This window comes from Chrysochloris asiatica, unplaced genomic scaffold (assembly GCF_000296735.1).
Source record: "Chrysochloris asiatica unplaced genomic scaffold, ChrAsi1.0 scaffold00011, whole genome shotgun sequence".
Taxonomy (NCBI): Eukaryota; Metazoa; Chordata; class Mammalia; order Afrosoricida; family Chrysochloridae; genus Chrysochloris; species Chrysochloris asiatica.
This window is the reverse complement of record NW_006408529.1, coordinates 37,750,300-37,772,608: the sequence shown is the minus strand read 5'-3', so window position 1 is coordinate 37,772,608 and position 22,309 is coordinate 37,750,300. Positions and strand designations below refer to the sequence as shown.

The following is a 22,309-nucleotide window of genomic DNA, read 5'->3' as shown; positions in this document are numbered from 1 at the left end:
TCAAAAGACATACATTTCTTAAAATCCTGAGATAATACACTAAAAAAAGCTATAATTCCAGAGTATTAAAATCAAGAAAGTATTTATGCTTTTGATATTCTCTAAATATGATTTTACTTTGCATTAGCAAATGGAGATTTCTAAAACCAGAATTCTAGTCCAGCAAAAGAATTATTGTTTTCTTTCTTCGACTGCTACTTGTCTGTCAGTTTATAATTCTGTGGTGGGTTGCATGTTGTTGATACTGGAAGCTATGTACTGGTGTTTTAAACACCAGCACGGTCACCCAGGGAGGACAGGTTTCAGTGGAGCTTCCAACTAAGACAGACTAGGGAGAAGGAGAGGCAGACTACTTCTGAATGTTTAGCCACTGAAAACTGGTACAACACTGTCAGACACCGTGGCAGAAGATGAGCCCCTAGGGTTGGAAAGCACTCAAAATACAATATAACTGTCCTGCAAGTACAGTTGACCATAAAGACGTGATGGATGTAAAGCTTCATTTTGCTGATGGGGCACAACTCTAAAGGAGAAGAAACAGCTGCAAACATCCAGTAATAATTAGAACATGGAATATACGAAGCATGAATTTAGAAAAATTTGGAAGTTGTCAAAAATAAAATGGAACCCATAGAAATCGATGCCCTAGGCATTGTTGCTGTTGTTGCTATGTGCTGTAGAGTCAATTCTGACTCATAGTGCCCCTGTATACGGTTTCCAAGGAGCAGCTGGTGGGTTTGAACCACCAGCCTTACGAGTAGCAGTCTATTGCTTATCCCACAGCACCACACCATGGTTACTGAGCGGAAATGGACTGGCATTGGCCATTTTAATTCAGACACATGATTTACTATGCCAGGAAAGACAAACTGAGTATGAACAGTGTAAGATTCATTGTCAAAAAGGCCATTTCAAGATTTATCTTGAAGTAAAATGCTGACTGAGATAAAATCCACACACTTAATAGGAAGACAAGTTAATGCCACTATTATTCAAATTTCTGCACCAACTTCTTCAGGCTGAAATTGATCAAACATGCAAACAAGATGCATTACTATTTACTGGTGAATGAAATGCGAAAGTTGGAAACACAGCAGAAGGATCAGTAGTAGTTGGAAAGTATGGCCATGATGATAGGGTTTCCGAGGAGCAGCTGGTGAGCTTGAACTGTCAACCTTACAGATCAAATGGCGTTGTGGGCTAGCGCGTTAATCCACAGCACCACACCAGGACTCCTACCAAAAAGCTTAATAGCATCAGCAAAAATAAGGTCAGTGGCAAGCTGTGGAACAGACCATCATTTGCTCATATGCAAGTTCAGGTTGAAGTTGAAGAAAATTAAATTAAGTCCATGAGAGCCAAAATATGAATTTGAATATATTTCACCTGAACTTAGAGACCAACTATCGACCAGATTTGATGCATTAGACACTAATAACCAAGGACTAGAAGAGTTATGGGATGACATCAAGATCATCATACAATAAGAAAACAAAAGGTCATTAAAAACACAGGAACAAAAGAAAAGACAAAAATGGATGTCAGAAGAGACTCTGAAACTTCCTTTTGAGCATAGAGGAGCTGAGAAGAAATGGGAAGGTGAAGAGCAGAACAGAAAATTTCAAAGGGCAGCTTGAGAAGACAAAGTCAGCATTTTTTATATTAGAATGAAATATGCAATAGAATTAGAAAACTAAAAGGGAACAAAACATTCAGCATTTCACAAATGAAAGAACTGAAGAAAATAATTCAAGCCTTGACTTGTAATATTGAAGAATCCTTATGGGTAAACTATTGAATGATGCAGAAAGCATCAAAAAAAGATAGAATTAAAAAACTGTACCAAAAATATTTGGTTGATGTTCAACAATTTCAAGAGGGAGCATGTGATCAAGAACCAATGGAAATGAAGGAAGAAGCCCAAGCTGCCCTAAAGGCATTGGTGGGGGTGGGGGGTGGAAAGAACAACAAAAAACCTCCAGGAATTAATGGAACGCAAATTGAAATCTTTCGGCAAACAAAAATGCAGCACTGAAAGAGCTCACTCATCTATACCAAGAAATTTGGAAGAAATCTACCTGGCCAGCCAATTGGAAGAGATAAATATTTGTGCCCATTCCAAAGAGATATGACTCAAGAGAATGCAAAAATCACCAAACAATATTGCTATTATATGTAAGCAAATTTTTAGTATAGATAATTTAAAAATAGTTGCAACAGAACATTGACAAAGAACTGCCAGAAATTCAAGTTGGATTAAGAAGAGGATGTAGGGCAAGTTATATAATTGCCGATGTCAGATGGATCTTGGCTGATAGCAGAGAACATCAGAATGATGTTTCCTTGATTATGCAAAGCTTTCAACTATGTAGACAATGACAAACTATGGATAACATTGAGAAGAATGGGAATTCCAGAACACTTAATTGTGCTCATAAGGAACCTGTACAACATCATCAACCAAAGCAAGGCCAGGGACCAACTGAGGAACAGATCATCAATTGTTTTATTCAATCTATATATTCACCATACTTAATCTGTATGCTGAGCAAATAATTTGAGAAGCTGGATTATATGAAGAAGAATGTGGCATGAGTTTTGGAGGAATATTCATTAACAACCTGTGATATACAAATGATACACACATAATTCTTAAATGATTCACACATAAGAGACAGTTGTTAGAATAGTACAAGGGGATACTGAATCTTTCTCCATACTTGTAATCTTTCTCCATACTTACTCAATTTGTATGCTGAGCAAATAATCCAAGAAGATGGATTACATAAAGAATGTGGCATGGCATCAGGATTGGAGGAAGACTCATTAACAACAGGCAATATGCAAATGATAAAATCTTGCATGCTGAAATCGAAGAGGACTTAAACTGCTTATTGATGAAGACCAAATACCACAGCCTTCAGTACAGATTGAACCTCAATGTTTAAAAAAAAAAAAAAAATCCTCCAGTAAATAACATTATGATAACTGGAGAAAAGACTGAAGTTGTCAAAGACTTCATTTTGCTTGGATCCACAATCAATGTTCAAGGAAGCAGCAGTCAAGAAATCATAGGACATACTGCATTAGGAAAATCACCTGCACAGGACCTCTTTAAAGTGTTCAAGAGCAAAGATGTAAGTTTGAGAACTAAGGTGCACCTGACTCAAGCAGTGGTATTTTTCAATAGCCTCATATGCCTCTGGAAGTTGGACAATGAATAAGGAAGACTACAGAAGAATCGATGCACATGAATTATGGTGTAGGACAACAACATGAAAAGCACTGTGAACTGCCAAAAGAACAAATATATCTGTTTGGAAGTAGTACAACCAGAATGCTCCTTAGAAGCCAGAAGGTGAGACTTCATCTCTCATACTTAAGACCAGTGGTTGGAGGGACCAGTGGTTGGAGAAGGACACGATGCTTAGTAAAGGGTTGGTGAAAAAGAGGAAGACCCTCCAACGAAATGGACTGACACAGTGGCAGCAACAATGGGCTCAAGCGTAATAATTTTGAGGATGTTGTAGGACTGGTCAGTGATTTGTTTTGCATGAAACGACAATAACCCTAATTCCTAATAAGCTGGCTGTGGAAGTTAGAAAGATCTGGCTAGCTTTCTTGTATGACTCACATATAAATTACCTTGGATACTTGTCTGCAGTCCAAGCCTGACAGAATTAGAAACCTAATTCAACCTCAGCAGAGTCACATTAATCAAGTTCACAAAACAACAACCAATTAATTTACAATGATAGGTTCACAACTATCACATAGATAAATACTCGGAATAACAAGACAAGTGCCTCTTTTCCTACAGGCAGATCTATAAGGGATAGTAAATTTTAATAAGAATGGTAGGAGGTAATATAGAAGCAGAATTAGTCATTTAAGGAGTCTTCCACAATTAAGAGCTTGGCATATTTACCCTTAAAGCTCCTAATATGCTTGAAGTCTCCTTGTCCATTCCTCCCTATTCCTCCAATATAACTTGAGGTGCATTACCCATACTTGCCTCTGTGTCCCTCTTTTTCCTGTGTGTCCACTGCTGACTGCTCAAAGTGACAGAAGTGTTCTTTCTTTAAACTTTCAGCTAAGTCTTGCTTCAGTCTAGGAATAATGCTGCCTTTTCACATGATTTGTATGTCTTTGTTCTGATCAATTAAACACAGTATTAATTTTGCTTTCAGGCAATGATCTTACTACCTTTATTTCCAAATTCTTAGATGGAATCGTATATAGTTGTTTCCAAGTAGAAAACAATTTTAGGCAACAAAAAGTAATTATTTCCACTGCAACTGTAGAAACAAGACTTTTGGTAAGACCACTGCCCTGTCAGTTTGAAAACTTTATCATATTTATTGGATTAGAACACACCCAATTTTTTATTTTTACACATTTGGAAGGGGAAAATCTTTTAATACATTATCCTTCCTTCTATAAACCATTGATCACAAATAAAAAACGGACTTATTAAAATTCTTGTGTGTATAGATTTATGTGAACACCACCGAGGTTCTGCAGCGAAGTCAGAGGAGAAAATTCCTTTGCAAGGGCGTCTACTGAACTCAGCCCATCCCTTCAACCCACAGTGACTCACACAGAAATGTTACTGAAGTGCAACAAATAATAAGAAATAATAAAAGTTCAGAGAAAGAACTAGGAATCAGTAATGTGTTTTTCCAAGTGCGGAGTGATACATTTAAAAAGAGTGAAAGAGCTCTGTTTGGGGCAGGGTGAGGCAATTGTAATGTGAAACTGCAAAGGAGAATAAGCATTTCTCAATGATAATGAATAAGAGACTAATTTTCTAAAACAATACAAAGCAGCATTATAAAATTCAGGGTTTTATCATAGCATTAAGGGTTAATGCTGTTCAAGCAAAAGTATTAATGGATTGCTTGTTTACTTCATCTGGGCTCAATGACTTAAGTCATTAAGGCTGCAGACTAGGGCCATGCTTATCACCTGAGTTGACGGGAGGGTTTCGGATAACATCAGCAATAATCTTCTGAACCTCTGGAGTCAGTCCTACTCGTTCCTTATCGAGTGGGTAGCCAGCTTTCATCGCTTGGGACAAGTGCATGCCAACTGTTGTGAGAGGCAAAGTTCTGTTCTCAGCTATACTTTTCTAGGGAAACAAGAGTAAAAAAGAACCAGTGTGTTTTTAAAAGCACACTGTAGCACATGGAAATAAAAAGTTCAAGACCTTCATGTATTAAATCTTTATTCAGAAATAAACAAAAGACTAAACTTTCATTTAAACTATTTAAAAAAAAAACTATTAACATTATAGAACTCTACAAGCTCTACTTTTTATACTTACTATATTGACTAAAATAAAGTCACCCAGTTTTACCTAAGAATTCCATCCTCATCTCTAATTATTTGCATTACAAGCTTACCAGTGGCAGAGAGTAGGCATTGAATGTAAGTGTAATACATTTTTGAGACTATAGCAAATGAATCCAACATTTTATATACCTGAAATAACACATGATGCTGAGTTAAATAAATTTCTAAAGACACAAACCCTAAATGTTTAGTGATAACATAGGCTCTGGTATTTTTATATTCTTGACAAGACATTTTAGCAGGTGTTTAAAAATGGATTTATATTTTAAAAATAATAAGTACAATTTAACAAGAGCTGACATCATTTTTCTACCATTGAACTTAAGGTGAATTGTGTTACATATTTATAAATCTTTTTAAACAAACATGGTTCCAAATCCATTTAAGATGTGTATTACACTCATTTAGTTCACTCAGAAAGTTCAATCAATCAGCACTAACTTATTTCATGATACTTTCTTTCAACACATTTTGAAAGTCTAAATTTGGACTATATTTTCATGAATGTTGATAGATTAACAGAAAAGGGATTTTAAAGAAGCACTCGTCCTTCAAAGAAAGCTTTTAAATTACTTTCAATAAGTATCTACCTTTTACAACTAGGCAGCATGCACCATGTGTGCATAATATCGAGGTTATTCGATACAGGGCATCAAATTACCAAAAACTAATTGCATTATTGCTCCTGATAAATTAATCCTTAGGCATGTTTAATTTGTGGTTAACTGGCAAGACCCTCTCAAACTCCTGGGAGATACAGCCAATTACAACATCATATTACACAACAAAATACTACCCATCAACAACAAAAGACATAAATTAGATACAAACCATACAAACCTCATATCAGGAGTAATTATTAGAAACCACTTTATTTAGAAAGTTTGGAAACTATAATGAAATTTTCTTAGTAACTGTGGTTCCATATACATATATGGTCAAATTATGAGTTTACAAGCATATTTAACACATACATGTAAGTTACAATTTAATTAAGAATTTGAACTTAAAACCCATATTTCTCAGGTATTTTATTTCAAACTTAGTCCAAAGGAATTATTTGGTTTCTCATGTCAAGGTTTTTGTCTGTAAATTAAGGAGCTTGACTGTCTAATTAGAACACATATTATTAAGAAAAGCTATGAACTGTTTATTCTCATTTATACTGGACCGCAACCAGAACAAAATGTGTACAATGTACCTAATGGATGGAGACATAGAAATACAAAGAACAGAAACTGAATCTTGTAGCTTATTCCAAATCAATTTAATGTCACAGAGATAGGAATTCAAGTAATTTAAACTTAGTTGGAAGCTCAATCTAGTCATATTCCACTAAGATATACTCTCTTTTGTATACAAAAAAGTCATAAAGAATCTTAAATATTTATGCCATAACAATGATAAACATGGATTCCTGGTATGGTGCTGTAAGATGATCTCTACAGAATCCACAAGGTTGACAGTTCAAACCTACCCACTGCTCCTCACAAACCCTGGGCAGAGTCACTATGTGTCGGAACTGACTTAACAGCATCTTAACAACAATGGAAAATACTAAGTATGAATAATTTTTTTTTTAAATAATAAGATTCCTCTCCCGCCCCCCCAAAAATGGCATTAACAGCTCCAAACCCACTACCATTAAGTCAATTCCAACTCAGAGCAGAGTTTCAAAGACTATGAATCCTTTTGGAAGCAGACTGCCTTGTCTTTCTCCTACAGAGTGGCTGATGGGTTTGAACCATCAATAGTAAAACAATAAATTGAACAATACTAGGAGAATATGGGGAAAAGATGAGGCTTTCTGCTTCCATAAAGACTTACAGCCTCGGAAACACTATACACGGTCGTTATGAGTCGGAACACATTCAACAGCATATAATTACCACCACCACCAGGAGGATATGGAGTGAAAAGCAAGTTTTCTTTTAGCTTATTTCCAGTTTTAGGACAACTTTCCAGTGGTACTCTATGCTTTTTTGTATATATATTCAAGAATATGTGAATATGTACACATGTACATTTACATGTTTGTTTTTCAAACTGTTCTACACCATCCACTTTTTTACTTAGTAATGCATCTTGGAGATTGCTTATCAGTATATATACTAATAGTTTTTTTAACTTTTATTTACTTCTTAATTTTTTTAATATAACTGCTAAAATATCTCTTGAGTTGTAAATATGTTTGTCAATACTCCTGATGCAAGTTCTATATCACCTGATGTTGTTATTTAAGTGAAAGCTAGGCTTAGCCGAAAAAGAAAATAATACTATTATCTAAAATTTAAAATAAAATGAGATTCTGGGGCTATAAGACATTAATCTCAAGTCATAACTTTTAACATTGAAAAGCTGATAAAACACAAGTTTGGAGAGGCCAAAAAATGTCCTCTAATTTGAAAGCAACACTTACTAAAGACATCTTCCTTTCTTGAAACAAAGAATAAGTCATGAGCATAGACTGTGAAAGTGAGAATCCTTCCTTTTTCATGACCAGACTCTTCTTCTCTTCTTCCTCTTCTGTACTTGAAAAAATGTCTGTCTACAAAAAATTAAGTATAGCACAAATGATCAACACTATAAATTTAATAATATATGAAGGAATTAAAGAAGTTCATGGAAGAATTTCAATTCTATTATTCCATGAACTTTTTGAAGCCCCCTAGTATATATATCAATATGATCACTAGTTATTCGAAGAGTTTACAACAAAAATAAAATCTCTAAATAACAGCCAAGTTTTCTCTTATTATAGTAAGATTGAAAAGTTATTTTTAATATACAAGGGTACTTCAAAAAGTTCATGGAAAATGGAATTAAAAGATAAACAGAATTTTTCCAGTGATTTTTGAAGCCCTTTGTATTACATTAAAAAGGTAATACAATGCTAGAGGCCATACACTTTTAATATCTGTAACACCAAATATGATTTTAGCACAAGGAAGCTATATTCCCCCTGGACAATAAAAGGAAATAAAAAATGAGCTGTAATGTGGACTAACCACTCTACTTATATCTAATAAATTAATCCCCTAAAAGAATTACTATTCAAATTTAGGTACTATAACAATAAACTATTCTAATACAGAATATAGCATAAGGAGCTACAGTAGAACTACATACATATAAAAGGTATTTCCAATGAAGTTCCAAACTTGAAGCATTAGGTAAAATTTAAATATGGTTCTCTTAAGTAAACTTTAAAATTAAAAAAAAAAAAAGAGGGTTAAAAATTAAGAATTTGGAAAACAGTGTGACTTCTTAAAAAGTCTGACAAAATGTAAAGACTCAGTAATAGTCTAAAACATAAGAACCAAAACTAAATTTAAATAATCAAATCTATAGGCCTTGGCTTATTGTAACCTGAGCTAGTCCATTTCTATCCAAAATAAAACATGGATCTGAAAATCGGTATACAGATTCCTAGGACAACTACAGCTTGGTGAACAGAGAAGCCAGGCAGCACCATTATAAGACTCGTGGTCTCCAGGTTGTTTCTAGGTCCTCCAGGAGTTTCCAGGAAAAACATTTTTCAACTGAATGGGACTGAAGTGTTTGCATGTGAGATCTTCACACTTTCAAATTGTGGTTAGCTTTCTAGAAAGGCCTAAAATCAACCCTACCACACAGATTTCTGGGGATTACAATATAGTCTATATATTGTATAGACAATGGGATATCACTAAACCAAGGTCCTAGAAATGTCAATTATGGAACCATGAAGAGAAAAGGCAGAAGGGCAAAAGTATACAAGCACATTCTATTTTTCAGAGGAGAAATCTTGATTAACTAGATTTGACAAGCAGAATTCTATAGTGCATAAGATTTATCCACTATATTTATCTTTCTTGCTTAGATACACTATCAGAATTTCACTTGTTACAGTCCAGGCATACTGAATAAATTATTCCCTCTTCAGGTTTCTTCGGAAGACGTAGGAGTTACAAGAAATAATTATTTCATTATTAAACACCACCACCACTTCATGAAAGAAGACACTAAAGTCAAGTATCCTAAGAGATGACTCTTATTCAATTATTGCTGGCAGGAGTGGTACTCTTTATCAAATTATTAAGACATAATCATTTCATCTTCCAAAATATCCAATATGAAATACAAAGAAATTTCATATAATATCTTGTACGAGAATATGAGAAGAAACTTTGCCACATATATTCTGCATCAAAAGAGAAGAATGTTGTTGTTGTTAGGAGCCATTGAGTCAGTACCAATTCATAGTGACACTATATACAACAGAACAAAACACTGCCTGGTCCTACACCAACCTCACCATCGTTGCTATGCCCAAGCACAATGCTGCTGCCACTGTGTCAATCCATCTCATGGAGATCTTCCTCTTTTCCTCTGACCCTTTACTTTGCCAAACGTGATATCCTTCTCCAGGGACTGATCCCTGAAGTATGAGAGATGAGGTCTGGCCATCCTGGTTTCCAAGGAGCACCCTGTCTAACTTTTGAATGCATATGAAGTTACTGAAAATAGCATATATTGGATCAGGTACACCTTAGTCTTCAAACTGGCATCTTTCCTCTTCAACATTTTTAAAAGGTCTTATGCAGCAGATTTGTCTAATGCAGTTTGTCGTTTGATTTCTTGACTGATTCTTCCAGGAGTGTTCATGGTTGATCCTAGCAAAATAAAGTCTTGGATAACATCAATCTTTTCTCCATTGATATGGATATTGTTCACTGGTCCAGTGGAAAGGGTTTTTGTCTTCTTTACATTGAGATGATACAACCCATACCGAAGACTGTGATCTTTGAACTTTAACAGTATTTTAAGTCCTCTTCACTTTCAACAAGCAAGGCTGTATCATCTGCATGTCGCAGGTTGCTAGTGAATCTTTCTCCAATCCTGATGCCATGTTTTCTTCATATAATCCAATTTATCCAATAATTTCCTCAGCATATAGATTGACTAAATATGGTGAAAGAATACAACCCTGGCACATACCTTTCCTAATTTTAAACCATTCAATGTTCCCTTTTCTGTTTGAACAACTGTCTCTTGGTTTATGTACAGGTTCCTCATGAGCACAATTATATACTCTGGAATAATCATTCTCTGTAATGTTATCCATAGCTTGTCAGGATCCCCACAATCGAAAGCCTCTGCATACAAAGAAAACACAGTTAAACATCATTCTGGTATTCTCTGCTTTCAACCAAGATTCATTTGACGTCAGCAATGATATCCCTCGTTCTACATCCTCTTCTGAACTGGCTTGAACCTCTGGAAGTTCTCTGTCAATGTATGGTTGCAATTGGTTTTATATTATCTTTAGTAAAATTTTACTTGCATGGGCTATCAATTATATTGTCCAATGATTTCACATTCCTTTGGGTCTCCTTCTCTTTATAATGGCACAAATACAGATATCTTCCAGTCAGTTGGCCAGGTTGTTGTCTTCTCAATTTCTTAAGCATCGATAAGTGAGAGTTTCCAGTGCCACAACAGTTTGTTGTAAGATTTCAATTTGTATTTCATCAATTCTAGGTGCCTTGTTCTTACCCAATGCCTTCAATGCACCTTGGACTTCTTTCAATAGCATTGGCTGTTGACCATATGCTACCACTTGAAATGGTTGAACAACGACCATTTCTTTTTGGTACAGTGACTCTGTGTATTCCTTCCATCGTCTTTTGATGCTTTCTGCAGCATTCAGTATTTTGCCCAGAGAATCATTCAATATTTCAAGTTGAAGCTTTAATTTTTTCTTTAGTTCCCTCAGCTTGAGAAATGCTGAATGTGTTCTTCCTTTCTGGTTTTCTAACTCCAGGTCTTTCCACGTTTCGTTATCATATTTGATTCTGTCTTCTCAAGCTGACCTTTGAAAATTTCTGTTCAGCTCAAAGAGAAGAATGCTACGTTTACAAAACAGAAGAGTTTTCTATTGCAGTTGTAGTTGGAGAATGATTTTTCTAATATGGGAACCAAAGGTATCCTCTCAAAGCTTATTAGGTCAGGTAGGAAGAGAGAATGATCCTTTAATACTACCATACATATTTTTAAAACTTCTAAATCGTAAGTTTTCCATGGCTTTTATCTTTCTTAATTTCATTTTTATTTCCTTGATATGAGTTTGGAAAGCATTTCCATTGTGTAGGTAAGAATTTGAGACATTAGGAAATTAAAGAACACATACAGGTTCATTTAGTAAACCATGGCAGGCTGAAAACCCTGATTCCCTGACCCCAAGTCCAACAGTCTTTCAACCACCTCACTCTGTCTCCCCTTCTACGTTGGGGTAGACAGCCTAGAAACCACATGTGGAACTAAAGAAACAAACACAAGTAACCCTTGTGGAAATGGTCACTTAGGGTAGAGCAGGAAGTAAACAAATATGAAGCAATGCTACTAATCCTGAAGAGAATAACATAAAATCTACTTAATATCAAAAGACAACATTATTGGAAGGGGAGAGTTGTTGTGGAATGTGCCAAACTATAAGAAAAATAAAGTGGCTGAGATCCTTAGCAATTGATAAACAAAACCAAATCCACTGCGATCTCGAGTTGATTCCTACTCTTACTGACCCTATATAGCATTTCCAAGGCTGTAAATCTTTACGGGAGCCTCATCTTTCTCCCATACAGTGTGGCTGGAGGATTTGAACATTGTTTCGGTTAGCAGTTCAGTGTTTATTCTACTGATGTTGTGTACTGTCGGATCAGTTCTGACTTATAGTGATCCTATGTAGGGTTTCCGAGAAAAACTTGGTGGGGGGGGGGAGGGGTTGGTTTAAACTACCGACCTTGTGGTTAGCGTCCAGTGCTCATCCTACAGTGCCACATTGATAGAAAGTAAAAATTTACAGCTCTAATTTCTAACTACCATATTTGAAAGCGAAATGTAGAATTTATCAACCTGAAAAAATACAGTACTTAAGTTTAAAGACAAAACCTTCAACAAAGCAGAAAGACGTGGCCAACCTGGATAATAACTTTAGTATCAGCTTAAATATCAGGTAGCTAACAGGTCTTTGAAGTCCTGGTGTGGCGCTGCAAGATAATGCGCTGAACCACAAAGTTGGTGGTTCAAACCCACCAGCCACTCCTCAGAAACCCTATACAGGATCGCTATGGGTCAGAAACGACTTGATAGCACTAAACAACAACAGGTCTTTACTAACTGATTTACTGTAGAGATACTCTGAATTAATTTTCCAGGTGTTCAGAAAGGAAGGGCAAATAAAAGGAGATGCTGCTTTTGAGGGGTGCTTTCGAAATGGTCAAAACATTCTCTAAGAACTCAAAAAAACCACTGTAATTTACCTGAAGGCTATTTGTTTGGCAGAATTGTTTGATGACTTCCAATAGAGCAGTCAGCATAGTAGCTTTGCCTTCAGAAACCCCATCAATCCTTTTCAAATTTTCAATTGAGGTAGGCCTGTGGTTAAAACAGAGAGAGTCTAGAAGCCATTGAAACATTAAAATACTAGCAGCACAGGATACATTCTCTGATTTTCAATCAATATTGAATATTTTTATACAACTGTTATAATTTGATTTAGTTTTTTCAAACACTAAAACCAATGTAAAACCTATATAATTCTTTCCTTGTTGTTAAGTGCCATCGAGTGGATTCCAGCTCATAGCAAACCTGTATAGGGATCCCTAGGCTTTAAATCTTCAAGAGAAAAGAAAGTTTCATCTTTCTACTGCTGAGTGTACATCAGGCTTGAACTGCCAACCTTGTGGTTCACAGCCCAGTGCTTATCATATAGATCCACTGCACCACATTGTTGTTGTTGTTGTTAAGTGCCGTCAAGTCGGTTCCGACCCATAGCGACCCTGTACAGGGTTTCCGAGGCTGTAAATCTTTACAGGAGCAGAATGCCTCATCTTTCTCCCGCGGAGCGGCTGATAGTTTCGAACTGCTGACCTTAAGGTTCGCAGCCCAATTCGTAACCACTACGCTACCAGAGCTCCTTACTGCACCACATAGTTCCTCATAATTTCTCTCCTTATTTCCCCCCATTTCATGATTTGCTATTAGAACAATTTAACAATAAAAGCATAGCCATGACCACCACTACAAAACAAAGTACTAGTTGGTCAATGGGTCAATATCATAAAAAAACAGTCTAATAACTAATGATCTACTCAACTATTAATCTTATTATTATTCTATTTTCACATTGATAAGGAAAAATACTAGGCTCTAATTGAGGGCAGTTAAGAGGCCAAGAAATTCTCAGAAGAAAGTCTTGTTCATTATTTTCTTCCAGAAAGCATTTATCATATAATAAACCTGGATTTTTTTAATGTATCTAATATATAGGAGACTGTACAGTTTCTAAAAATCTGCCAGTCTAATAATTACTTTTTCCTTTAAAATACCTTCTTTGAATATTAAAGGATAGTCCTAGAATATTTGTTTTTTTAATGGAATAAAGTATATAGGATAGAAAGGCTATGTAGTATCATTAGAAATTTTTGCACAAAAGCATAAAATCTCTTGGATATGATTTAGTGACAGAAACATTTTTTTAAAAGGAAGTATCAAGATGAATACAATTACCAAACAACTATCTTTGGAATAATTTATTTTAAATATCTATTGACAACTTGGTGTTTATTAGGCCTTGTACTACATGTTGTGAGAGACCCAACAACATGAAGAACATATATTTTTATTCAAAGAATTTAAAATATAGATATATTTTATAAAAATATATTATTATATAAATATAATAATAGATATATGCCAGTAACCAAGAAAGTTAAAATACTGTATGACAAGTACTACAAAAACAATACATTTGAAAGTTCTTTAAGACTCTAAGAAAGAATTACTTTGCTGATATGACCATGAAAGATTTCTTGAAGGAGTAGTTTAAAAAGCTAAATATTGAAGGATTTCATAAAAAGGATTTGGGTATCAAAGAGACACTAAAAGTAATTAAATGAAAGTTGAAAAGGCATCTTCAGCAAATGGAAAACGACAATCAGAGTAAAACCAACCACTCAAAATTGTGAAAATTAGATGGGAAAGTAAGGTTAAGTTCCTAAATGTAGAATCCTAAGCTAAAGAAGTTAACACAAATGAAATCATTCAGGCAGAAGTACAACATGATATAAAAGAAAGATTAATTGGCAGTCATTAACCAAAAACATCAAACCAGTTTCCATCCAATGGATTCTCACTCATGGGAATCCCATGTCCATTAGGGTAAAACTGTGCTCTGATGGATTGGCAATGGCTATATGCATTCAGAAATGGATTGCCAGGCCTTTCTTCAGCGGCACCTCTTTGTATGCTTAAACCACCAACCTTTCAGTCCAGTAGGTGGGCACTTAACCATTTTCACCACTCAGGGACTCCTTACTACTCATATATTGGGTGAAAAAGGGAGAGAGACTGAGCAAAGAGTGACTAGTTAAGAGACTTTTTTGCAACAGTCCAACAGACTAGGAAGAGAGGGAACGACATAGACATGAGAAACATGAAAAAGTCAGAAAACAGTTTAAATGAGTACAAAAAGGAGCTATATGTCAGAAGAATGAAAATGGTATTAGGATTTTTGAACACATGTGATCAAGGGCATGGTAGTGCAATAAACAAAAACAAGGAATTCAGAAATAAAAGCTTTGGTACTTGGATAAACTATGTACATGGAGGGTGGGTAGAAAATGAGTTAGATTTTATATATACTGATTCTGATTACTGAATAGGCCATTGGATTTCAATCCTGCTCAAACATGAGGCTAAAAGCTCAGCAAAGAGACAGAGGGAGGGACATGGGAAATTTGGGAGTTTTTCATAGAAGAAATAGTTGAAGTTATGATAATTATCACAAAATGATATATTTTTACACATCTATTATGTTAGAGGAGTCCTGGTATGGTGCCAGAGAGCATGCACTCACCACAGGGTCAGTTTGAATTACAAAGCTGGCAGTTCAAACTCACCAGCCTCTCCTCAGAAACTCTATACATGGTTGCTGTAAGTCAGAACTGACTCGATGACACTTGACAACAATATGCTAGAAGAAAATATATCGTAACATATACAAATAGATTGCTTACCTGATTTTGGCCATATCCAGCAGTATCTTATTTGTTGCCAGAATAGCTGGAGGAACATTCATTTTACTGGACTGCTCCTGCCTGGCTTCTACCAATTTGCCATATAACTTAGTCTGAACAAAAACCAAACAACAGTTTTTTTTTTAATGTGCATAGAAAAATCTAGTCTTTTATTTTAGAGCTTAAAAGAGTGTACTTCTCCTTAAATTGAAAATGAACTGAACTCTCTTAGATTCTTAGGTGAAGTACAATTTTTAAAATACCAATAACAGAATTTTAAGCATGGATAAAATCACAACAGTCTTCTCATAAACTAGTTACCTTTTAGTTAAAGTCTTACCTGATTCTTTTGTCCTTGGGCTGAAACAGCAGGTTCTGACTTGCAAGAGACAGGAAGGCATTTTCCTGGTGAAGGCAGCATAATACTAAAAAAAAAAAAAAAAATTTAAGGCATTAAAAAATTTTCTTTTCCCTGGTCTATTTGTTATTTGCTCCCAAGTAAAGAATATCTATCCAAGTCAACCCTAACACCTATTCTTCACAATATCAGTAAGGTGATTTGTTTCTTAAATGGCAGTCCAGATTCTGAGCATTTTGGACCAACCACACTCATAACAATGAGTTTATCACAAAATTGAAAAATAATATTTGTCCCATCCTTCTCTTAATCAAATATTTGGGGGAAAACAAAGTATCCCTTATCCATACAGATTTTAACTTCATTCCCCTAAAAATGTAACCCCTGAATTGTTTCTCTTCTTACATTGCCTACCTAAAAAAATAACAATACTTGCATCCAGAATCGTCATCTATAAGTCCTCCATTTTCCTTAACTTACCATCACTTCAATAATCAACTCCTAACATTTCTTTCTCCTACACCTTACAAATCTATTTTTCTCCATTCCTAATGTCACTTCCTTCATCTAAGCTATCATCATCTCTTTGCAAGTACTACTGCAAAAGCCTGCTAATTTTTTTTTTTTTTCCTTTACAACACTCTCATCTTCCTTTAAGTTATTCTATCCACAGTCCAGGATTGACAAACTAGGGCTCATGGGCCCAAACAGTCTGTTTCAGCAATACCTATAAATTAAATTATTTTAAGAAAAAGAACACTTCATGTCTGAAAGTTATAGGAAATTAAATTTCACTGTTAATACATATGTTTTACTAGACATAACAATGCATATACATTTACATATTGTCTATGGGTACTTTAAAGCTAAAGGAACTCTGTTAGTGTAGTGGGTTACGTGTTGGGCTACTAACCACAGTGTCAGCAATTTTAACCTACCAGTCGCTCCATGGGAGAAAGATGAGGCTTTCTGCTCTTTCTGCTCCCATAAAGATTTACAGCCTCAGAAATCCTATACAGGGTTGCTATGTGTTAAAACCACCACCACCACCACTTTTAACCTATAATTGTTGCTGTTAAAGTGCCATGAGTCAGTTCCGACACATAGCAACCTCTGTATAGAGTTGAGACTGTAAATCTTTATGGGAGCAGAAAGCCTCATCTTTCTCCCACTGAATGGCTGGTAGTTTCGAACTGCTGACCATGCGATTAGTAGCCCAACTCATAACCACTATGCTTCCAGAGCTCCTTTAACCTAAAATAGCAGAGTTGAATATTTCAATAGTTACCATCTGGTCTGTAAAGCTTAAAATATCTAAAATTTATAGGAAAAAGTTTATCAACCCTTATTCTAAATCATAAATTTAATTAAAAATTAATTCTTCTACTTAAAACCTTTCTTTTGCTCCCAACTGACTTTATGATAAAGTCCTATGCTTGAAAGGAACTGATTATGCTGGCCCCTATTTAATTCTTCAGCCTTAAATTATACCACTTCCTTGTTTCCTTCTACTAGGGTCATCCCTAGCATACTGCTGGGTGTCTCAATTATGTCATACTTCTCTTGTTTTCAGGCTTTACAGATTGGCCATTCCTCTACTGGGAAGACGGCCCTTCACTTCACTTGACCAACTTCTGCTTAAACTTCAAGTATCACTTTTTCTGGGAAGCCTTGCTTATATTTCCATAGTGTTAAAATCCTGATTGTAATTTTATTTTCCCATACCAGTATGCATGTGGGTGTTAGGCCAAGTGCCAGTGAGTTGGTTCTGACTCATAGTGACACTGTATAGGGTTTACAAGCAGGGGATGGTGGGTTTGAACTGCTGACCTTGTGGTTAGCAGTCCAGTGCTCACCCTATAGCACTACACCAAGACTCCATTACCTGTGTTGTTGTTAACTGTCACTGTGTCAGTTCCAACCCTTAGCGTCCCTGTATAGGGCTTCCAAGGAGTGGCTGGTGAGCTTGAACCACCGATCTTCTGGTTCAAACAAACCCGTGCATTCACCCACAATGCCACACCAGGACTTTCCCTTACCTGTATATCTTACTAAATGATAAACACTGGGATAATCAGTAGCTATGGCTCTATTATTCCCTACTGAATCCCAATGCCTACAATGAATGCTGTCTGGTACAAAGAAGGTACCTAGTAATAAAAATGGAAACATTTAAATAAACGTTACAGCATATTGAATGGATACATTGCTTGTATACCACTTAAACTTTTTTGCTTAATTAAACCAATGATCACATACCACATATCCTAACCAAAAAAAGATTGTTCAGGTAGTAAAATGGTGTCACTGTAAACGTTTTGTCAGTGAACAAACCTTTGAAAAGCACATGTCGATCATAGAAACCATTAGTTTACATTGACTTGGGATGGAAGTAAACACAGTCCATTTAATCTGTTGTACACTATATAGGCCCTAACTGATGTTTTTCTAATTCTCCATCCTCAGCCCTCCTATAATTCTGAACATTTCATATACTTTTGCCAAGCCAGGAAGTCAAATATTAAGTAAAAAAGTAGAATAGTTGCATTACCTTTATTCTCTACCAGCTTTTATACTGAATCCTGGTGTGGCACTGTAGGATAAGCAAGGTGGGTTTGAACCAAAAGGTTGGTGGTTCAAACTCACCAGCCACTCCTCAGAAACCCTCTATGGGGTCGCAGAACTGATTCTATGGCACCTAACAACAACAGATCTTTTACTTGGATACACCATTTTATGATGCCATAAAACCTTTTTTTTAAATAGTGTGCAAATATATGTTTCATGAAAATGTAATTTAATATGTTTAATGTAATTTAATATGTTTAATTTAATATGTTAAGTGGGAGATAAACAAATTTATATGTGAAAGCCAGCTGTGTGCTGTTGAACAAATTATTTAATTTCTTAGCCCTTGTTATCCTTAACTGAAAAACAGGAATAAACTATTGTTGTTAAGTGCTATCCAGTACGTTCCAACTCATAGCAACTCTCTTACAGTTTCTGAGGAGCAGCTGGTGGTTCTGAATTCATAGATTGTTTAAATAAGAGAATACATTTAAAATGCCTACTACTTAGCATAGAACCTGGCAAGCAATAATGTTAGCTGTTAATATTAACGCTGTCATTTCATAGGACTTCCTCTGCCAAGAGAATAACCCCAATAGCTGATAGTTTTTTCTCTTTAGAAAAGAAAAACAAAAACTACTACTTCATTAAGTAGAGAAAATGAAAATATTGAACACTGTACCTTTTTTTAGGAATGTTATTCCCAGAAGAGATTTTATCAAATGATTTGTAAGAATACATCTTCTTCAAATTATACTGTTTTAAAAAAGATAAAGATCCATTGAAATCATAAAATATTAGAAGTTTCAAAGAGCTTTTATATATGAAGAAAATAAAATGCAAAGCTGATAACATTTATTTCCTCTAATCACACTGTCAAATAAACCTATTAAGTAAATCACCTAAAAGTAAGCCCTTGAGTTATCAACTTATATAGGCTTTTAAAATTAGGCAAATCTGCTGCACAAGACCTTTTTAAAGTGTTGAAGAGCAAAGGTGTCAGCTTGAGGACTAAGGTTCACCTGACCCAAGCCATGGTATTTTCAATAACCTCATATGCATGCAAAAGCTGGACTGTGAATAAGGAAGACTGTAGAATTGATGCTTTTGAATTCTGTTGTTGGAGGAGAATACTGAAAGTGCAATGGGCTGCCAAAAGAACCAATAAATCCATTTTGGAAGAAGTGCAGCCAGAGTGCTCCTCCTTGGAGGCCAAGATGGCCAAACTTTGTCTCTCATACTTTGGACACATTGTCAGGAGAGACCAGTCGCTGGAGAAGGATATTATGTTTGGTAAGGTGGAGTGTCAGAGGAAGACCCCCCCCAACGAGATGGATTGGCCAAGTGGCAGGATCAATGGACTCAAGCATGGCAACAGTAGTGAGGTTGGCCCAGAATCGGGCAGTGTTTCATTCTGCTGTGCATAAATAAGGTTGCTATGAGTCGGTGCTGACTTGATGGCACCTAACAACAACAACAGGCTTTTAAAATCAGTTAAAATGTAACCTAATGTCTCTTCTTCCCAAGAATATTCTGAGACACAGGAAGATCCAAAGTTATAAAAATTATTCAATTATGTTCTACATGCAATATTTTAACAAGTAGAAAAAGTCACCCAAAAAAAAAAAGTTAATTCAACATATACGTCCTTATCCTAGTGTTCTAATGATTCTATGCTGGCCCATGGGTAAGCATTTAATTTGTTATCTAAAGTCCAAAATCAAAGAAAAATATATAGCTTTGATGAGAACATTTAGGAATGAAACATATTTTTCTATCAACTATAAGTATAATAACATATAAAAACTCCAAGGCAAAAAAAAGGTCATAAAATAGGCTTAAAAGAATCCAAACAAATTATTTCCTCCAATACTTCTGTACTATTCTTTTAACAGCAGTAATCAAACACCACATTATTTTATTCTGTATGTATAAGTCACTTCTCTTTCCAAATCTTACATTTTAGTATGCATGCCATTTTTTTCTCTTGAATTGCAAGGGCATTAAAATATAAAAATTTTAAATAAGAGCTGCATCAATAAAGAATGAAATATGTTAAGAACTGCTTCTTTAAAACAAACCTTCTCTGCAGTTAATTCAATTGGTACTCCATCAGAGGTATACTGTTCAGTGAATGAAGATACAGTTTTAGAACTGAAAAATAATGAAATCAAATTATCTCAAATGTTAAAATGCAGCTACGTGATTCATGATTCTTCACACCCTCAATTTCAGAAAGGTAGATAAGATTATATTACCATTTTACTATAATAGGATTTTTAAACTGTTTTTTTTTTCCCCTAGAAAACCTCTATAAGGTTTAATAGTTTAATGGGAAGAAAGTGATAAATAATCACTAAGATGTGAAAGTTCTGAAAAATATACAACAAGCATATTTATTCCCTTTTTAACTAGTAGAAGAGTCCTGGTGTGGCGCTGTGGGTTAATGCTCCAGACTGCAAAGCCGTTTGAACTGGTTCAAGCTCACCAGCTGCTCCTTGGAAACCCTATAAAGGGTCGCTATGGGTCGGTATCGATTCAACGGCACTTAACAACACAACAACAACAATGGGTCAGTATCGACTCGACGGCACTTAACAACAACAACAATAGTAATTTTAAGGAGCTCTGGTAGCATAGTGGTTACGAATCGGGCTGCTAATCTCACGGTCAGCAGTTAGAAACTACCAGCTGTTCCTCGGGAGAAAGAGCAGGCTTTCCGCTCCCGTAAAGATTTACAACCTCGGAAACCCTGTATAGGGTCACTATGAGTCGTAACAACAACAGTAGTAATTATGTTCCGTGGAATCAGTTACGACTCACAGCAACCCTGTAAAGGGTTTCTGAGACTATAAATCTTTACGGGAGCAGGAAGTCTCTCTCATCTTTCTCCCGTGGAAGTACTGATAGTGTCAAACTGCTGACAGTGAGGTTAACAGCCTAACCTGTAACCACTACTTTATTTTTACCTAGTATACATAAGGAAATAGGTAGTTTCTTCCATAGTGATCTCAATCCTGATTCTTTAATTGACGGAAAAAGGATTTTTAAAATACTCCGGTCAGCTACTTTGTTTAAATCAAGAATGTGTTCTAGCTTTTTCCCACTGACACATACCCATAAACTAAGTATACCAAAACATCTTTTTTTCATCTTATCTGTGTGGTGTCTACAAACTGGTAAAACAGTTTGAATAACATAAATAAAACAAAAAAGTCTAGAATTAAAAAAATAAGAAAAATGAAAAATGTACCTTGGCAGAAGAAACTTTCTTGGACATAATTCTTCATTAGTTTGAAGGATAAGACTCTGAGGAGAATCTTTACTGGACTGATGAAGCCAATTTCTACCCTGTCAAACACAAGAATTTTTTAATGTATAATAAGAAAAATTAAGTTGAACAGTAGACTTTTATAATATTTACCTTTTTTGTAAGTTTGCAAATCTTTGCAAATTTGTTAAATCCAGAAACTTCTGCCAAGAATCCCTCAGTTATAAGATGATGGGAAAAAGTCTTCCACCAGCTCTCTGTTTGATCCTTGCCAGTGCCAAATAATTTGTGACTGTGATAATTATTGGGAAGACGCTGAGAGTTCTGAAATTAGGAATCAAACCAATATATAAAAGTTCTTACTTAATTAAACAAGTTAAGGCATACAAAACCATGTTTTTGACTCTTCAAATTTAAACTAAATGGAAGCTTTAAACATCTACATTTTTTTTTAATGTTTTATTGTGAATTATGTGATAGTTTACATGGGAGAACATTAGTTTTACGTTCATTCTATCGTACATCATTTCATTGCTATGGTTACAATCCCCTCCATGCACCCTCAACCAACCAAAGGCTATACACTATAAGCCTGCCCCCCAGTCGTCAGCACACAGCCCCTCTCCCTCTCTGTGTCTAAAGTCCCCAGTTGCTCCATCTCTCCACATCATCTTCTCTGCCTCCATCTCTGGTGGAACT

General features: G+C 35.5%; 1 protein-coding gene across 1 annotated transcript in view; it reads right to left on the bottom strand.

The window, feature by feature from the left end:
- The window catches only part of WRN (Werner syndrome, RecQ helicase-like), a 181,766-nt gene that overhangs the window by 16,450 nt on the left and 143,007 nt on the right, over positions 1-22,309 (bottom strand). The window contains exons 23-31 of the mRNA XM_006834526.1: positions 21,764-21,934; positions 21,593-21,690; positions 20,421-20,493; positions 19,022-19,095; positions 15,754-15,838; positions 15,414-15,526; positions 12,657-12,771; positions 7,775-7,903; positions 4,969-5,131 (exon numbers count right to left, since the gene is read on the bottom strand). Of these exons, the coding sequence (XP_006834589.1) occupies positions 4,969-5,131; positions 7,775-7,903; positions 12,657-12,771; positions 15,414-15,526; positions 15,754-15,838; positions 19,022-19,095; positions 20,421-20,493; positions 21,593-21,690; positions 21,764-21,934 (1,021 nt within the window). The remainder of the gene's footprint in view (positions 1-4,968; positions 5,132-7,774; positions 7,904-12,656; positions 12,772-15,413; positions 15,527-15,753; positions 15,839-19,021; positions 19,096-20,420; positions 20,494-21,592; positions 21,691-21,763; positions 21,935-22,309) is intronic.